This window comes from Haliotis rubra, unplaced genomic scaffold (assembly GCF_003918875.1).
Source record: "Haliotis rubra isolate DU_JTF1 unplaced genomic scaffold, ASM391887v1 Scf714, whole genome shotgun sequence".
NCBI classification, from domain to species: Eukaryota; Metazoa; Mollusca; class Gastropoda; order Lepetellida; family Haliotidae; genus Haliotis; species Haliotis rubra.
In genome coordinates this window covers 114,645-129,843 of record NW_025767429.1, presented here as the reverse complement: position 1 = coordinate 129,843, position 15,199 = coordinate 114,645, and the positions used below count along the sequence as shown (strand labels likewise).

The following is a 15,199-nucleotide window of genomic DNA, read 5'->3' as shown; positions in this document are numbered from 1 at the left end:
TACTATTGCAACACACCATTGAAACCTACTATTGCAATAGTTTTTTCTCCCTGAATTGTCTCATTTGAAGTCATTTCACAAAATGAATGTATAGTTTATATGAAATAAAAACAAGTTAAAGTAGTTTCAGTCTCTTTTAATAACTGACTAGAAACTGGAACCCCAGATTAAGTAATCAGTCATGTTCGTTGAAGAGGTAACAGGGGCTGATAACTCTCAATTAGATTGAACGAATCTGTACTTCCTGCCTTTTGCGCTGCGTATTTATCAAAGGAAGTCAATTACTAAACTATCGATAGTCACAGATACTATTGAGGCATCTACCATCGATTAATTGCTATCAGAGACTCAATAATTACAATCCATGGATAGTTTGATGCATCGTTACAGCACTAATAATATGTGATCTCTATTTTTCAGATGGCCTTGACCTCCAATTGATGTGCATGGCCGGACTGTGGGACTTCGAGGATGCGGCTGAAACGTACACACCTGGTGACCGTGGTCATCGGTGTCTTTCTCTCCTGGAATATTCTCACGTACTACATGCTGGTTTCTAAGCAACCAGGAAAAGTGAGTATGCAGCTTCACAGAATTGACTGAAACTAGCAAGTTTTCGTTTGGACAAGTTGTCTGTGTGAGGGTTTGAGTTAATTCTGTCTCACCACTCTGTAGAATTCACCGACAGACCACTTAACTTGTACGGATTCTCTGTACTTCCTAAGGATTTTGAATTGAAAACAAACTAATACGAATAAAGGTGAAAAAAATATGGATTTAAATGGTATGAAATAAGGCAGGTTCTAATGAATTAATATGAAATGAAACACAGTGTAGTTCTGTGTATAAATGTACACAAAACTTTATCGAAGTACATTTTCAAACTGGTATGACCGCCTCCGTTAAAATATGGTACTTGTTGGTCCCTGCCTGGCTCTCGGCATTAATGGGTACAACAAGGACTGGTCAGCTCGGAGTCAGTATAATGTGTCTGAGTGGGGTATTCATGCTTCACTACGGCATGGTATCTCAGTGGGCTAGCACTATAAAACCAGCTTCAGTCTGGGCTAGAACAAGCAGCCGCACATACACATACACACGCATGCACGTCGTCATATGAGCGAAATAATCTCAAGCACGATGTTAAACCCCAATTTCACCTCACCTCACCTCAAACTGGTATAGATTGTTTTTCTGGTTTAAGATGGTGTGCTGCATTCATTGAACGAATAGAGCATGACGAAAGATTATGTTGCATTCTGAAAAAATTGACCTTGGTCAATCAATTGTCAGTATAGTCCAAGGTTATAAAGTTACGTGTTTAAGCAGCACAGCGATACGTTGGATTCAAACCGTCTGATCTGACTGTGTCAAAGTGACTCAAAGAGGTGATGGATACTCTTTCATTGCAACAAGAGAGGTCAACTTCACCCGCTTGCACGCAGTTTACAATATATTTCATCTTCTTGGTGATGCTCTGGACAAGAACAAGGGTGCCATACAATTGTTCTCTGCCTACTTAGTATTATGTTTAGCATGGTAAAATATCCCGAGTTCTTGAAGTTGGCTGGTGAAAATGTAATTTTGGAGGATTGTAGTGACTCAGGGTTAGAATTGGTCTCCAGCCATCTTGATTAGTCTCAGATGAATGCATGTGTAATTTTGGACTCAGTGTTAGAATTGGTCTCCAGACACTGTCATTGGTCTCAGACTATTGGACATGTAATATTGGAGGATTGTGGTATTTCTTGGTTAGAATCGGTCCCCAGCCACCTATGGTTTCAGAAACAGTGACTTGATGATTGAGTGGTCAGACTTGGTGACTTGGTTGACGACATGTTACACATTGGTTTGTCACTCATATGACTTGCCATTGTCTGTCCTCAACCATTTTGACCAATGTCTGCTGCCCCTTCCTTACTCACTCACTGACTCATTCACTCACTCACTCACTCATTGACTGACTGACTGACTCATTGACTGACTGACTGACTCACTCACTCATTGACTGACTCACTGACTGACTGACTCACTCACTCACTCATTGACTGACTCACTGACTGACTGACTGACTGACTCACTCATTGACTGACTCACTGACTCATTGACTGACTGACTCACTCACTCACTCACTCACTCATTGACTGACTCACTGACTGACTGACTCACTCATTGACTGACTCACTCATTGACTGACTGACTCACTCCTGACTCACTCACTTTTAAGATGCACTTTTAAGATGCAGATATATTTACTTTGTACTATAAACATGTTTTCTCCTAAGCACAATGACCAGTAATGACTATGATTTATTGTATCCCAGTGTTGTGGGGCATTGCTCATGACATCAACCACTGGTTTATTTGGCCAGAATCGATGATTTATATGCTGCCATCCAGTCTGAAGTAAAACAGACATGTTTGAATAGCATCAGTAACAAAAGACACTTTTCAGGTGGGAAATTATCTAACATACCCTGTCAGTTCTTCTTCTATTTCTATCAGATGTCTGAAATAATCTCGGCAGATTCGCTGCTTTTCATCAGACCCACCATAAACCTACTTTGTCACTTTATCTTGGTCCCCGGGAAACCCCTAGATGCTAGAAGTGCCACTTTTATTAATGGGTCACCTTCTACAGACCAACTAGTGCTGACCTCTCTGTGATGCCGCTCTCATCAATCTTTCCCTGATTTTCAAACTGCCGCTTGCCTACTGCTCTCAATCTCTTTAAATTTATCCCCAGTATTGATGAGACATTTCATCCAGCTCAACCTTTCCACAGCGGCCCACGAGACGATCCATTCCCCATTTCCATCATTAAGAAAGAAACCCAAGTTGCCTGTAAGGACGGGCGAAAAAATGAAAGCATGTATCACGTTTATAAATGTTGTGTGGCATGTTCGTCTCCCTGGGAGGCACAGCGGAAGCTTTAATCCTTACAGGAGGAGGTTGAAAAATGGAGAGTTTTTCAGGAGATTGTGGAATAAATCAATGGCTTGCTTATTAAACACTCACGAAACAAGGCTTAGGGTTCCTCCGAGAGGGGCGAGCAGCGAGATTCATCACATCTTTGGGGACTTGAGTAATTAACCCTTTCGAAGATAAGTCCTGAGTGCTGGTGGAGGAGGAGTCATTAGCAAGGAAGTAAAGCCTGTCTGTGATGAGTTGGGGAGGAAGTAATTGGTTGAGACCACTACTATGTTGTAGTTGTGATGTGTCTTGGAGTTTGTGAATCCCCACATTCGTACAATGTGTGAAGCCCATTTCTGGTGTCCCCCGCCGTGATGTTGCTGGAATATTGCTAAAAGCAGCGTAAAACCAAACTCAGTCAGTCTTGGAGTTTGTGAACCCATGAAGAGCCGGGGTAGAATAGGTCTTCAGCAACCCATGCTTGCCACAAAAGGCGACTATGCTTGTCGTAAGAGGCGACTAATGGGATCGGGTGGTCAGGCTCGCTGACTTGGTTGACACATGTCATCGGTTCCCAATTACGCAGATAGATGCTCATGCTGTTGATCACTGGATTGTCTGGTCCAGACTTGATTATTTACAGACCGCCGCCATATAGCTGGAATATTGCTGAGTGCAGCGTAAAACTAAACTCACTCACTCACTCTTGAAGTTTGTGGGACTTACCTTGAGTCCTGTATTTGAGGGTCCCTGGGACTCATACTCTTAATTTTCAGGGGTCCTGGACAGCAAAATGGGGGGTCCCACACACTTAAATATTATTATTAATATTGTTATTATCCCCCGCCTCGCGTTTAACGCGAAGCGGGGGATATAGTATTAGGCACTGTCCGTCCGTCCGTTGGAATATCTTAAGAACCTTTCTCTAGATTCTTTTCATATTTGGTACCTAGGTTCATCACAGTAAAAGAAAGGTCCAAGTCAGGTTCGGTGACCTTGACCTTCATTTCAAGGTCACAAGGGGACTTTCACGTTTTACCTGCATGTTAAGCTATCTCAAGAACCGTTCACTAGATTTTCTTCATATTCAATACCAAGCTTTATCTAGGGAAGGCGCAGGGCGCAGTCGAATTTGGTGACTTTCACATAATTTACAAGGTCATGGCGACACTTTGAAGATTTCAGCATGTAAACCTGCATGTTAAGCTATCTCAAGAACCGTTCACTGGATTGTCTTTATATTTAAAACCAAGCTTTATCTTGGGAAGGTGCAGAGCCCAGTCAGTTTTGGTGACCTTCACTTAATTTTCAAGGTCACAGCGACACTTTGAAGATTTCAGCATGTTAACCTGAATTGTCAGCAAGATATTTCAAGAATGGTTCACTGGATTTTCTTCAGACTTTCAAGACTTCCCTTAAATGTTTTTCAATAAGCAATTTCTGTAGTACTATTTTTGCATATTTCATACACTATGACATTCATGTCAAGATCAAAGTCAGTCTTGAAAATATGTGTGTGTTTGAACACCTAAAGAGGAAGATATCAAGAGAAGTTGACTGGTCATGTTTTTGATGACATTTAACTTAAACTTTCATTACTTTATAAGTTTGATTTGATCATTTGTGTCGGGGGATTATGTCACCTTAGTGACAATGCTTTTTGTACTGTGTATCATGATCATCACATTGTTACAGTAATTGAATTGCAAATAATACCATAACCCAGCTAGAAGCAAACTCTTTGATATCTTATTGTTACTTGATTGGAATTTTTACCAAAAGTATTTGGACTTTTTCTGTGTCCCTGTGGACGCGTTAATAAATTTCGTTGCATCCATTGTCAATTTTTATGTGTATAGGACGCAGGAATTCACATCCTGTAAATCCCTGGACATTGTATATAATTTATACTTTGTAGTTTGTTGATGTGGTATAACAGTGTTTAGAATCTACCTCGGGGCTGGATAGGGTATCTGTGTTACACTGCGACATTGTATATAATTTATACTTTGTAGTTTGTTGATGTGGTATAACAGTGTTTAGAATCTGCCTCGGGGCTGGATAGGGTATCTGTGTTACACTGCGACATTGTATATAATTTATACTTTGTAGTTTGTTGATGTGGTATAACAGTGTTTAGAATCTACCTCGGGGCTGGATAGGGTATCTGTGTTACACTGCGACATTGTATATAATTTATACTTTGTAGTTTGTTGATGTGGTATAACAGTGTTTAGAATCTACCTCGGGGCTGGATAGGGTATCTGTGTTACACTGCGACATTGTATATAATTTATACTTTGTAGTTTGTTGATGTGGTATAACAGTGTTTAGAATCTACCTCGGGGCTGGATAGGGTATCTGTGTTACACTGCGACATTGTATCTTGATGGGCTGTCCCTATGATACAGGCACCTCCACTGACATCTTTGCTGCTCGCTGTGCAATCACCACAACCCGTCTGACTTGATTCACTTCGCCATGATAGTGTCCATCAACTAACTGCAGCGTTGCCCGGTCAGAATGACACTGTCAGTTTAAATGATGTAAAATTACAAAAATGAAATGCTTGTTCCACGATTTTGAAATGGGATGCTTGTTCAATAATAGATGTATTGTGGTGGAACTATTGCTCTTGTGGCTACGCAAAGCTTTAAAACGCCTTGTGTAAATTAAACACACAGCTCACTACTGTTCATCCCATTGGGACGCAAGGGAAAGCAGATGATAGGACATTGTGGTTGTCATTAGATGATTGCTGGGTATGATGTGGTGGTTTGTGGGCGGCAGGCTGATTTTGTGGCAGCGTTGGAAGCAGATTTCCTCACCTTGTGTGTAATGTACATTTTACATTCACTGCATGTGCACACACCTGCACACACCTGCACACTCATGCACACCCAGGATTCCGTATTTAGAATCCACAGAACTTATAGCCAATCACATGCTTAGTATAACATCGAGATTTTCCGATTCAATAATGCCGGACCTTAGTAACCGAGTGCATTTGTCAAATTTGGCATTTACGATCGAACATTATTACAAATAATATGATAACAAACTACTTATAACAGAAGTGTGAGGGGGAAAGTGGTGAGGAATCGGGGATAAGTCCTGACAAAAACAAAACTGACGGCAGTCACGCCGAGAAATCTAGTAGGCAGTGTAGGTGTTGTCAAAATTAAGTTATTCAGTTCATTCATTTTGAAATTACTTTTATGTTTTTGCTTGTTGAACTTTCATTTAGCTTGTAGCTTAAAAAGTCACAGCCAATCTTTTGCTTGTGCTTAAAAAGTTAAGATCTAACCCTGCACGTGTGCAGAGTGGAGTGTGTGGAGTTGACCAGGAGGTATTTGATGGCACTGTGACAGATTATTGTTGCAGACTGAAGAAAATATTTTATTAGTTTCTAACTCTGCTCAAATACGTTAAAGGTCATGTGTTGGAATATCTCACCATGTAATCCGATCAGTTTCATTAATTTTGAACAGACTTTACTGCTGAAAAATGGCTGTCCTCTCCAGAGGGTATGCAGGGAAATAGCAGACGACAGTTTTCTGATAAATGGCAGGAGTGTTGGACATGATATTCCTGTGTTATCGGGAAGCGTGGCCTTGTGGTTTATTTGTTTGCTCATCGTACCAGAGGCCTGAGTTTGATGCCTGACATACGATTCATGTCAGTCCATTGGCTTAAAACAGTGTAAATCACTCCTTACCTGGTGTGCCATGATATTTTCTAAGTGTTGCTGAAGGCAGAATACAGTCCTGCTCACTGAAATATGTTGCAGTAAAACCCCAGACAGATTGAATTGTTTAGAATTTGACCATGCAGTATCAGAATTTACTGCTTTTTAATAATAAACGTACTTGCTTCATGTTTATTTACAACTGTCAATCCACTGAGATTGTGAAATGGGACCCTAGGCAATGCCCCAATACATTGAAGATCACGTGTTGGACAGGATATCTCGACTTGTAATCCAATAATTTTCATTAATTTAACTGGTGTTACTGCTGTGATATGGCTGTCGTCTCTAGAGGGTTTCGGAGGGCAGCATCAGATGATTTATTGATTGGCTAAATGGCTGAAGTGTTTCCTGCCAGCTTTTAGATAATGAAAAGTCATTAATGGAACACACCAAGGGTAGTTTGGTCGTCTAAGGTGCGGCTGTTTGCTGTGCAGAGTTGCGTCTGCTGTGCTTCCAGAAACCTGTGATTGTGTGTTTGGATCAGATTAGGCTGGCGTGTCGTATTTTGACTGGAATATTGTTTAAAATGGCAGTAAACTCACTCACTCACTCACTCACTCACTCACTCACTCTTTGTTTTTGCTGTCTGCAGTATATAGTCTAGTGACATGACATGATTGTCTTCAAAATATCAGATTCTCACAAGTGCTGGAATTGCAGCTCCATTGTAGGGTCCTATGACAAAGCACGTCTGTTGTAAGTTTCATTGTGTCGTGACATGTGACATCTTGATAAGTTTACACATCAAGATCTCCTGATTATCAGCTGTGTACACACTGGGTGTGTCTCTACCGCCGAACGGTCATAAGTGACATATGGTCTTGAGAGTTACCTGCCCTTGGTCAAGTGGAGAAACTGGAACAAGGGACCGCATGGCGTCTGAAACTGAGGACATTAAAAAAAATAAACTCACAGAGTCTGTGCAGAAAAGCCGCCTGCTTGAGACTGTATCCTATATTGTTTGGATCACGTGACCTTTGTCACATGATTGGCTGAAATGTGACTGACATAAGTCACATTATGATGCATGGGTTTCTCAGAAATTGTAAATGTATTGCACCTGTTTTGTATTTAGGGAAATCAACCACGATACTTTGCTGAAATATTGGTGGAAGTTGTATAACACTCCTTTGCACTGCATTACAGCTTGTTCAGCTTGACCTGATCAAGTGAATACTAATGTATTGCGTGACCGTGTCACAACTGGTTGGGTCTATTATTGTGAAGGGGTGTACCTTTGTCAGTTGATTGACAACATGTCCGAACAGCCGAGACCAGGTCGCCGTTTGACATCTCAGTGTCGAGAAATCGTCAGCAACGTCCTAGTAACTGGGACAGAAACTTGTGAAAGGAATTGACGTCGGTACTTTGTTGTAAAGTTAGCAAACCAAAATACATAGCATATGGCTGTATAAACAATTCAATTAAAACATGAAATGATTGTTTTTTTCAGAAGTGTTGTTTTCCTGGACAAGTTCTGTAACGAATCCATGTATGCAATATTAGTGGTGTGACGATTCATCGATATACATCGATCCATGGGCCGCCGATACAGTTGATCGATACAAACTTTTATATTGTCGAATATCCCGATACGATACTTCAAAAGGGCCACGATACATCGAGTTTTAACTTTGAATATTGCCGAATCGCGATATCTGTCATGAAAAAACACTTACTTTTGTTTGATGATTAAAATATATGCATACTTATTTTCCCTTCATAAGTAAACGTTTTCTCGGAAATTCTTGCGTCAGGAACTGTGTTAGACATAGCGCTCGCATGTTATTAACATTCACAAAGTCCGTGTATAAACTTAATTATCTCGTTTCCGAATGAACATTGAAAAACGCTGGCGGAATGCAGCTTCGCACGAACACAACATTAATAACATTCTCTGCTCCCCTATTTAATGAAGTTAACTCGGCCTGCCGTTTGTGCCATTTGACGTCCTGGTTCATGCTCAGGTCAAGCTGAACGAGCTGTAGTGACCATCATGTAGAACTTGGTTATGACTTTGACCCATAGTGTTGACCTTCACATTGACCCATAGTGTTGACCTTCACATTGACCCATAGTGTTGACCTTCACATTGACCCATAGTGTTGACCTCCACATTGACCCATAGTGTTGACCTTCACATTGACCCATAGTGTTGACCTTCACCTAATCACTGTTGTCTCTGTTTCAGATCACTGATGTTCAGGGAAAAGAAGCTTTAGCCACACGGCTGGGTAAACTTGAGAAGGACTTGTCTAGTCAGCTGGCGGAGAACGAGGAGCTGCTTCAAAAGCTTCGCCATCTCAAGGAGGAGGCAGGTTAGCAGGTTTTAGCATGATTGTCCGGTGTGCAGGGGCAGTGGGGTAGCCTAGTGGTTTGACCCGGGTTCAATTCCCCGAAAGCTGTGTAAAAACTAAACTCACTCACTCACTCACTCACTGTGTAAGGTTCTGTTATGGAATGCCTGTATTATGAATTGTATTGTAATATGCTAGGAGGTCAAGGTCAGAATGGGGCGGTGGGGTAGCCAAGTGGTTAAAGCGTCCGCTCGTCACGCCGAAGACCCGGGTTCGATTTCCCACATGGGTACAATGTGTGAAACCCATTTCTGGTGTCCCCCGCCGTGATATTCCTGGAATATTGGTAAAATCGGCGTAAAACTAAACTCACTCACCCACTCAAGGTCAGAATGGTCAGTCAAATATATTTCTCTTTTGATTTTGGATTAAGCTATACAAATGATAACAAAACCTCTGCTGGTTTCTAAGTATACCCTGTATATACTGAAAGCCTATTTTAAAACCTCTTGTTTGAAAAGTATATTGCAGTATACCAATACTACTTTTCCCAATATACCCGCCATATACTGATAACCCAAAACTTATTGTGTATTGCAGTATACCGGTAAACCTGTGTTCTACGATGACTTCAGTAAATACTGGATTGTGATTGGTTAATTAAAGTCATCAGAGGTTTATAATCACATGATTTTTCAAAACAGTATTATTTTTTTAAATCTTAATAACGCAGTAAAATGGAGATAATCATTCTGTGTTGGAAAATCAGGTGATTATAAACCTCTAATGACTAGGTATATAACAAAATTATAATAGCTCTAAAAATTTTATTTGAAACCTCACCCTACATGTTTGGTTTTAAATCCAATTTAGACCTTTGTAATTTTGTTATATACCTCTGATTCATAGGCTCCTGACTCTGATATATTTATAAGTATGACCTATATCATAGGTCATACTAACAAATCTCAGGCTACAGACCTGCACCGAATAGCAGAGCTGGTCTCTGATTGGATAGCGTCTTCTATTATTCCCACCTCTTTTAACGTGCAACTATATTATGCAATCAGAGACTCGCTCTACTATTCGGTGCGGGTCTGTAGCCTGAGATTTGTTTACTTCCGGGCATATGTCCTGACTTCGTGCGAGAATGGACGGCAAAATTATTGAAAGCTTTAAATGAGAATAAAATCACCAGGTTAGTGATACGCAAGGTACTTTACAAAAGTCAACTGGGCATAAATTATGCAGTTTATTCAACGGTCAAAGCGATGGAAGCGTTTGTCAAACCGAAACCCAGCCGAGCCGAGCCGGGCGCCGGCTGCCATTTTGCTTCGATTTACTGACACACCTTTCTTATATCTTATATATATATGTCATACTTATAAATATATCAGAGTCATGCGCCTATGCTCTGATTTTCCAACTCAGTATGTTTATCTCCTAAACACTGTGCTGTCCTACTACCTGGAATATTGTCTGCAGAGTTTTATCTGTTCTGAGTTTCTGTTTTCTCTTTGTGTTTCAGACCAGCGAAAAAATGTTCCGGCAAGAGTAAACCCTGACGAGACTCATCCGAACCAGATCGCCATCTTGATGATAGCGTGTGACCGGGTGACTGTGAGCCGCAGTCTCGACCAGCTCTTAAAGTGAGGATATGTTGTGCTGTTTTGTCCTTTGTTACCATGGTTACACATCCACCTACCCTAAAATTTAATAGGTTAAATTATATTTTATAATTTGCAGTTTTTCTAATCCGGTTCCAAATGTTTTAAAACTTGTTACTTTTGAGATGAATATTAATGGATAGTTTCTGATTTTTGTAACTTCGATGCCTTTCACGAGCGTCACTTTGTGAGGCCTAGAAAGCAAAATGCTTTGGTTCCGATTACCCGACCGACCCTTGAATTCTGGTGCCGACTTTAGTTTTTTTTATAAGGGTATCAATAAAATAAGCTTTCAGATACCATTGTTTTTGTCCGGCACCAATGACATTGGTCATTCTGATCGAGAAAGTCAACATGATGGCCGAGAGCTTGATTGAATAAACAATTATACGTTGATAAATATGTTATTAATTCATACTTTACTTCTAAAAAATAAATGTAAAAAAAAAAGAATTCCTACCTACTTACCCTAAATTTTAAAGAGGTGTAATCGGAACCACAACATTTTTTTTATTTGGCCTGATGTGCATGGCAACTGGCAAATATAGACAGCCTGTCAAAATAATTGGTTCCAGAATCTTTAAAACATGTTACTTTTGAGTTGAATTATAATAATACTGGGCAGTTTCTGATTTGTGTAACCTCAAAATCTCAAAAAGATGTCGAAATTTCCGTTTTGGAATTTGAATGGAAATGACACCAATGTAAGTAATGTTTGATGTAACTGACAAGAAACCCTGTCTTTTATGTAGATATCGTCCAGCTGGTGACAAATTCCCGATTGTTGTCAGTCAGGACTGTGGTCATCAGCAGACATCGGATGTCATAGACGGATACGTCAAGAAACAACTCGTGAAACATGTGAAAGTAAGTCCGTCACATCCATCATCAGTACTTCGTGTGTTGTTTTACTAGGGCTGCGCAATATAACCGGTTCAGACATGAAATCGATATGTATTCCGATACGCTGATCGAAAACCGGTATTTCGACATGCATTCGGAAAACTTCGTAACACTTGGAAATCTTCGGAAATTTCCGTTTTTCACAACGGAAGTCAAGGTTTGAAGTTGTCTTCTTTATTTCTGTTCAAGTGTTTCGCAATGTTTTGGATCTGAATGTTTTAAATATTTACTCATTAATGACCAGTGATATCTGCCTGACCAGGTCAAGTTGCTGTCTAAAATCTCAGCGCTTTTTTTGAGACTGTAGAAACTAGTTGGAACTAGTAACCACTGTGTTGATGTTAAATTGTTCTTTTCCATGTTTCATTTGTGCCAAATATTATTTATTTTGTCATGATTAGAAGTTTTTATTAAAGCATAGTGATTTTGTTGTGCTTTTGCTAAAACATTTTTAATCAAACATTAACTCAATTATAATTATTTTTTTGTTTTAAAACAAATCTTGCAATATATTGCAATACATCTCTCAATATATGCTTTCACATTGCAATATATCGCAATATGAAAATTCACTGCAATACCCACCCCTATGTTTTACATCACGTCCCACCATCTCCTGTGTCTGTCTGTGATGTCGTCACTGTTTCTAACTCATGAATCAAGGGGGGCGTTGGGGTAGCCTAGTGGTTAAAGTGTTGGCTCGTCACGCCAAAGACCTGGGTTCGATTTCCCACATGGGTACAATGTGTGAAGCCCATTTCTGGTGTTCCCCGCCGTGATGTTGCTGGAATATTGCTGAAAGCGGCATAAACCAAACTCAGTCAGTCAGTCAGTCAGCATAAATCAAGAGCAGGCCTGGTTCCTTCAAGAGGGCAGACGGGAGATATTGAGTTCTTGCCGAGTGATGCATTCACCAACAACAAACAAACAAACAAACTCTATTGCCTGAGAGACAGAAAATGCTCAGATCAAACACCTAAATTTTACAAAGTGTGCAGTGTTTGCCACAGATGTCTGCTCAAAACTGTTCAGAGTCGTGTTAAATCCAGTCGCTCACTCCGTTAAGATCTGAGTTTGAACTGGTCTTCAGCCATCCATGTTTGTGTCATAAGAGGCGACTAACTGGATATCTCGATATGGTGGTCAGCTCACTGACCTGGTTTATTACATGTTGTCATATCCCAATTGTGTTGGTCAATGCTGACTGGATTGATCAATCACTGGATTGTCTGGTCCAGACTCGATGACTTCCAGACTGCTGTCAAATCGCTGGAATGTTGCTGAGTGCAGCATTCACCAACAAACAAACAACCAAACCCACTCTATCGTGATGCTAAACCTGTGGTGTATTTGTTTCAGCAACCTAATTTATCCAACATCAACCTTCCCTGGCCACAGAAGAAGTTTGTTGGCTACTACAAAATAGCCCGCCACTACAAGTGGGCTCTAAACCAGATATTTAAAGTCTTCAACTATTCCACAGCTATCATTGTAGAAGGTAAGCACCCGATTCCTGACTGTTGCTGACACCAGTAGTAGATATGGAGTCCATCAAAACAATAGCTGAGTTGTAGTTTTGTCAGGTTGCACGTGGGGCCTTGTTGTCTATAGTGGTGTTCCGATTAATTGAAATAATCTGAGATTGGTCGCATTGGCCAAACGACCAAGCAAAATCACACTTTCTCACAATCGAACACAAATGATTTTGTAACTACTGTTTTAGTGTTTGAAACACTTGACGATGAAACATATCTTAGAAGCTGTCAGTGTCAGGGCCTGAAAACATGTTTCATTCTTAGACAACTCACTTCACTTACTGAAAAGTACTGACTGAATATTTCTTGAAGACTCCAGGAAGTTTATGTTCATGATATAATAGTCATCACTTTAAAGTAGCAAGTTGCATCATTTTACATTGGATGTGAAGTTTGCAAATGCAATTTGTGCACTTTCTAAATACAACATAAAACATCAGAGAACCATCTTATACCTATCTAATCTGCAATAACAATAAAAAATAGGAAAAATGATGCTAACCAATTTTTTTCGATGATTGCTTGTTGATAATGAACCAATCATCCATTGAGAGATTTCAGCCAATTCCCAACACTAGTTGTCTAGGGTGCCACGATTGGCTGTACTCACAAGAAACAAACAAGAACGTCTGAATGTGGGATCAGATCTGGGTTTGTCCAAATTCTGGTTCCAGGTTTGTGAGCACCATGCCAATCCCTATCGGTTCCACCAGTGGTTAATGTCCGAGATCCCCACATGGGCACAATGTGTGAAGCCCATTTGTGGTGTCCCCCGCTGTGATATTGCTGGAATATTGCTAAAAACGGCATAAAAACCATACTCACTCACTCACTCACTCACTCACTCACTCACTCACTCACTAATGTCCGAGACGTGACTCACGACTGAGCTTTTCTCCCACACCAAAACACGATGTGATTCAACTGGAGTAATGTTGAAAGCTGCACTAAAACCCAACTCACTTCCTGTCTTCTTTCGGGCCGGTAGGGTAGCCTATTGGTTAAAGCGTTCACTCGTCACGCTGAAGACCCAGGTTCATTTCCCCACATGGGTACAATGTGTGAAGCCCATTTCTGGTGTCCCCTGTCGTGATATTGCTGGAATATTGCTAAAATTGGCGTAAAACCCAACTCACTCACTCACTCACTCCTGTCCTCTTTCATTGCAGATGATTTAGACATATCACCAGATTTCTTCGAATATTTTGCTGCCACGCACACTATAATGAAGAACGACCCTCTGTTGTGGTGCGTGTCTGCTTGGAACGACAACGGAAAGGACAACATGGTGTCCGACAACTCCGGTAGGTGGATACGGTCAGGGGACCTCCGGTGAAACACATCTTCTTTTGTGTGTGTGACGGGGCACTCATAAAGACGGTCTCACCTTGAAACTTAAAATGTTCGAAATGTTCTTTCAAAAAGAATAAACTTCATGTCAAAATATTTAGGGGATCCCAGGGTTCAAATATTTCACAATAAAAGTATTCGGGGGACCAAAGGATCACCAAGGACCCTCTGGACCCCCTTGATTTTCAAACACTCAAGTGTGTGAAATCTGACCTTTAAGATGACCAGCTACCTTCCAGACCGCCTCCGTGGTGTAGTGGTTAGAGCGTCCGCCCGGAGTGCGGAAGGTCGCGGGTTCGATCCCCGACCGCGTCATACCAAAAGACGTTAAAATATGGTACTTGTTGGTCCCTGCCTGGCGCTCGGCATTAATGGGTACAACAAGGACTGGTCGGCTCGGAGTCAGTATAATGTGTCTGAGTGGGGTATTCCTGCTTCACTGCGGCATGGTATCTCAGTGGGCTAGCACTATAAAACCAGCTTCAGTCTGGGCTAGTACAAGCAGCCGCACATACACATACACACACATGCACGTCGTCATATGAGCGAAATATTCTCAAGCACGAAGTTAAACCCAATTCCACCACCACCACCAGCTACCTTCCTGTGACATGAGGAGAATGATGGATTCAGTTTCACAATTCCCAAGTTTACTTGATGAGACTTATTGCCCATTCAGTACATTCATACGTTCCAATACCATACTTGTGTACAATATACTTGTGCCACGTACATCGCTGTCGTCATGTAACAAACACTGGTCTGTAGCCTGCCTCTTGTGTT

At 40.9% G+C, this 15,199-nt stretch overlaps 1 protein-coding gene across 1 annotated transcript in view; it reads left to right on the top strand.

Annotated features, from left to right (window-relative positions):
• Window positions 1-15,199, top strand: part of LOC124259229 (alpha-1,3-mannosyl-glycoprotein 2-beta-N-acetylglucosaminyltransferase-like) — a 67,659-nt gene that overhangs the window by 48,462 nt on the left and 3,998 nt on the right. The window contains 6 exon segments of the mRNA XM_046693341.1: window positions 421-573; window positions 8,856-8,982; window positions 10,490-10,610; window positions 11,381-11,495; window positions 12,891-13,029; window positions 14,236-14,370. Of these exon segments, the coding sequence (XP_046549297.1) occupies window positions 472-573; window positions 8,856-8,982; window positions 10,490-10,610; window positions 11,381-11,495; window positions 12,891-13,029; window positions 14,236-14,370 (739 nt within the window). The 5' untranslated portion in view covers window positions 421-471.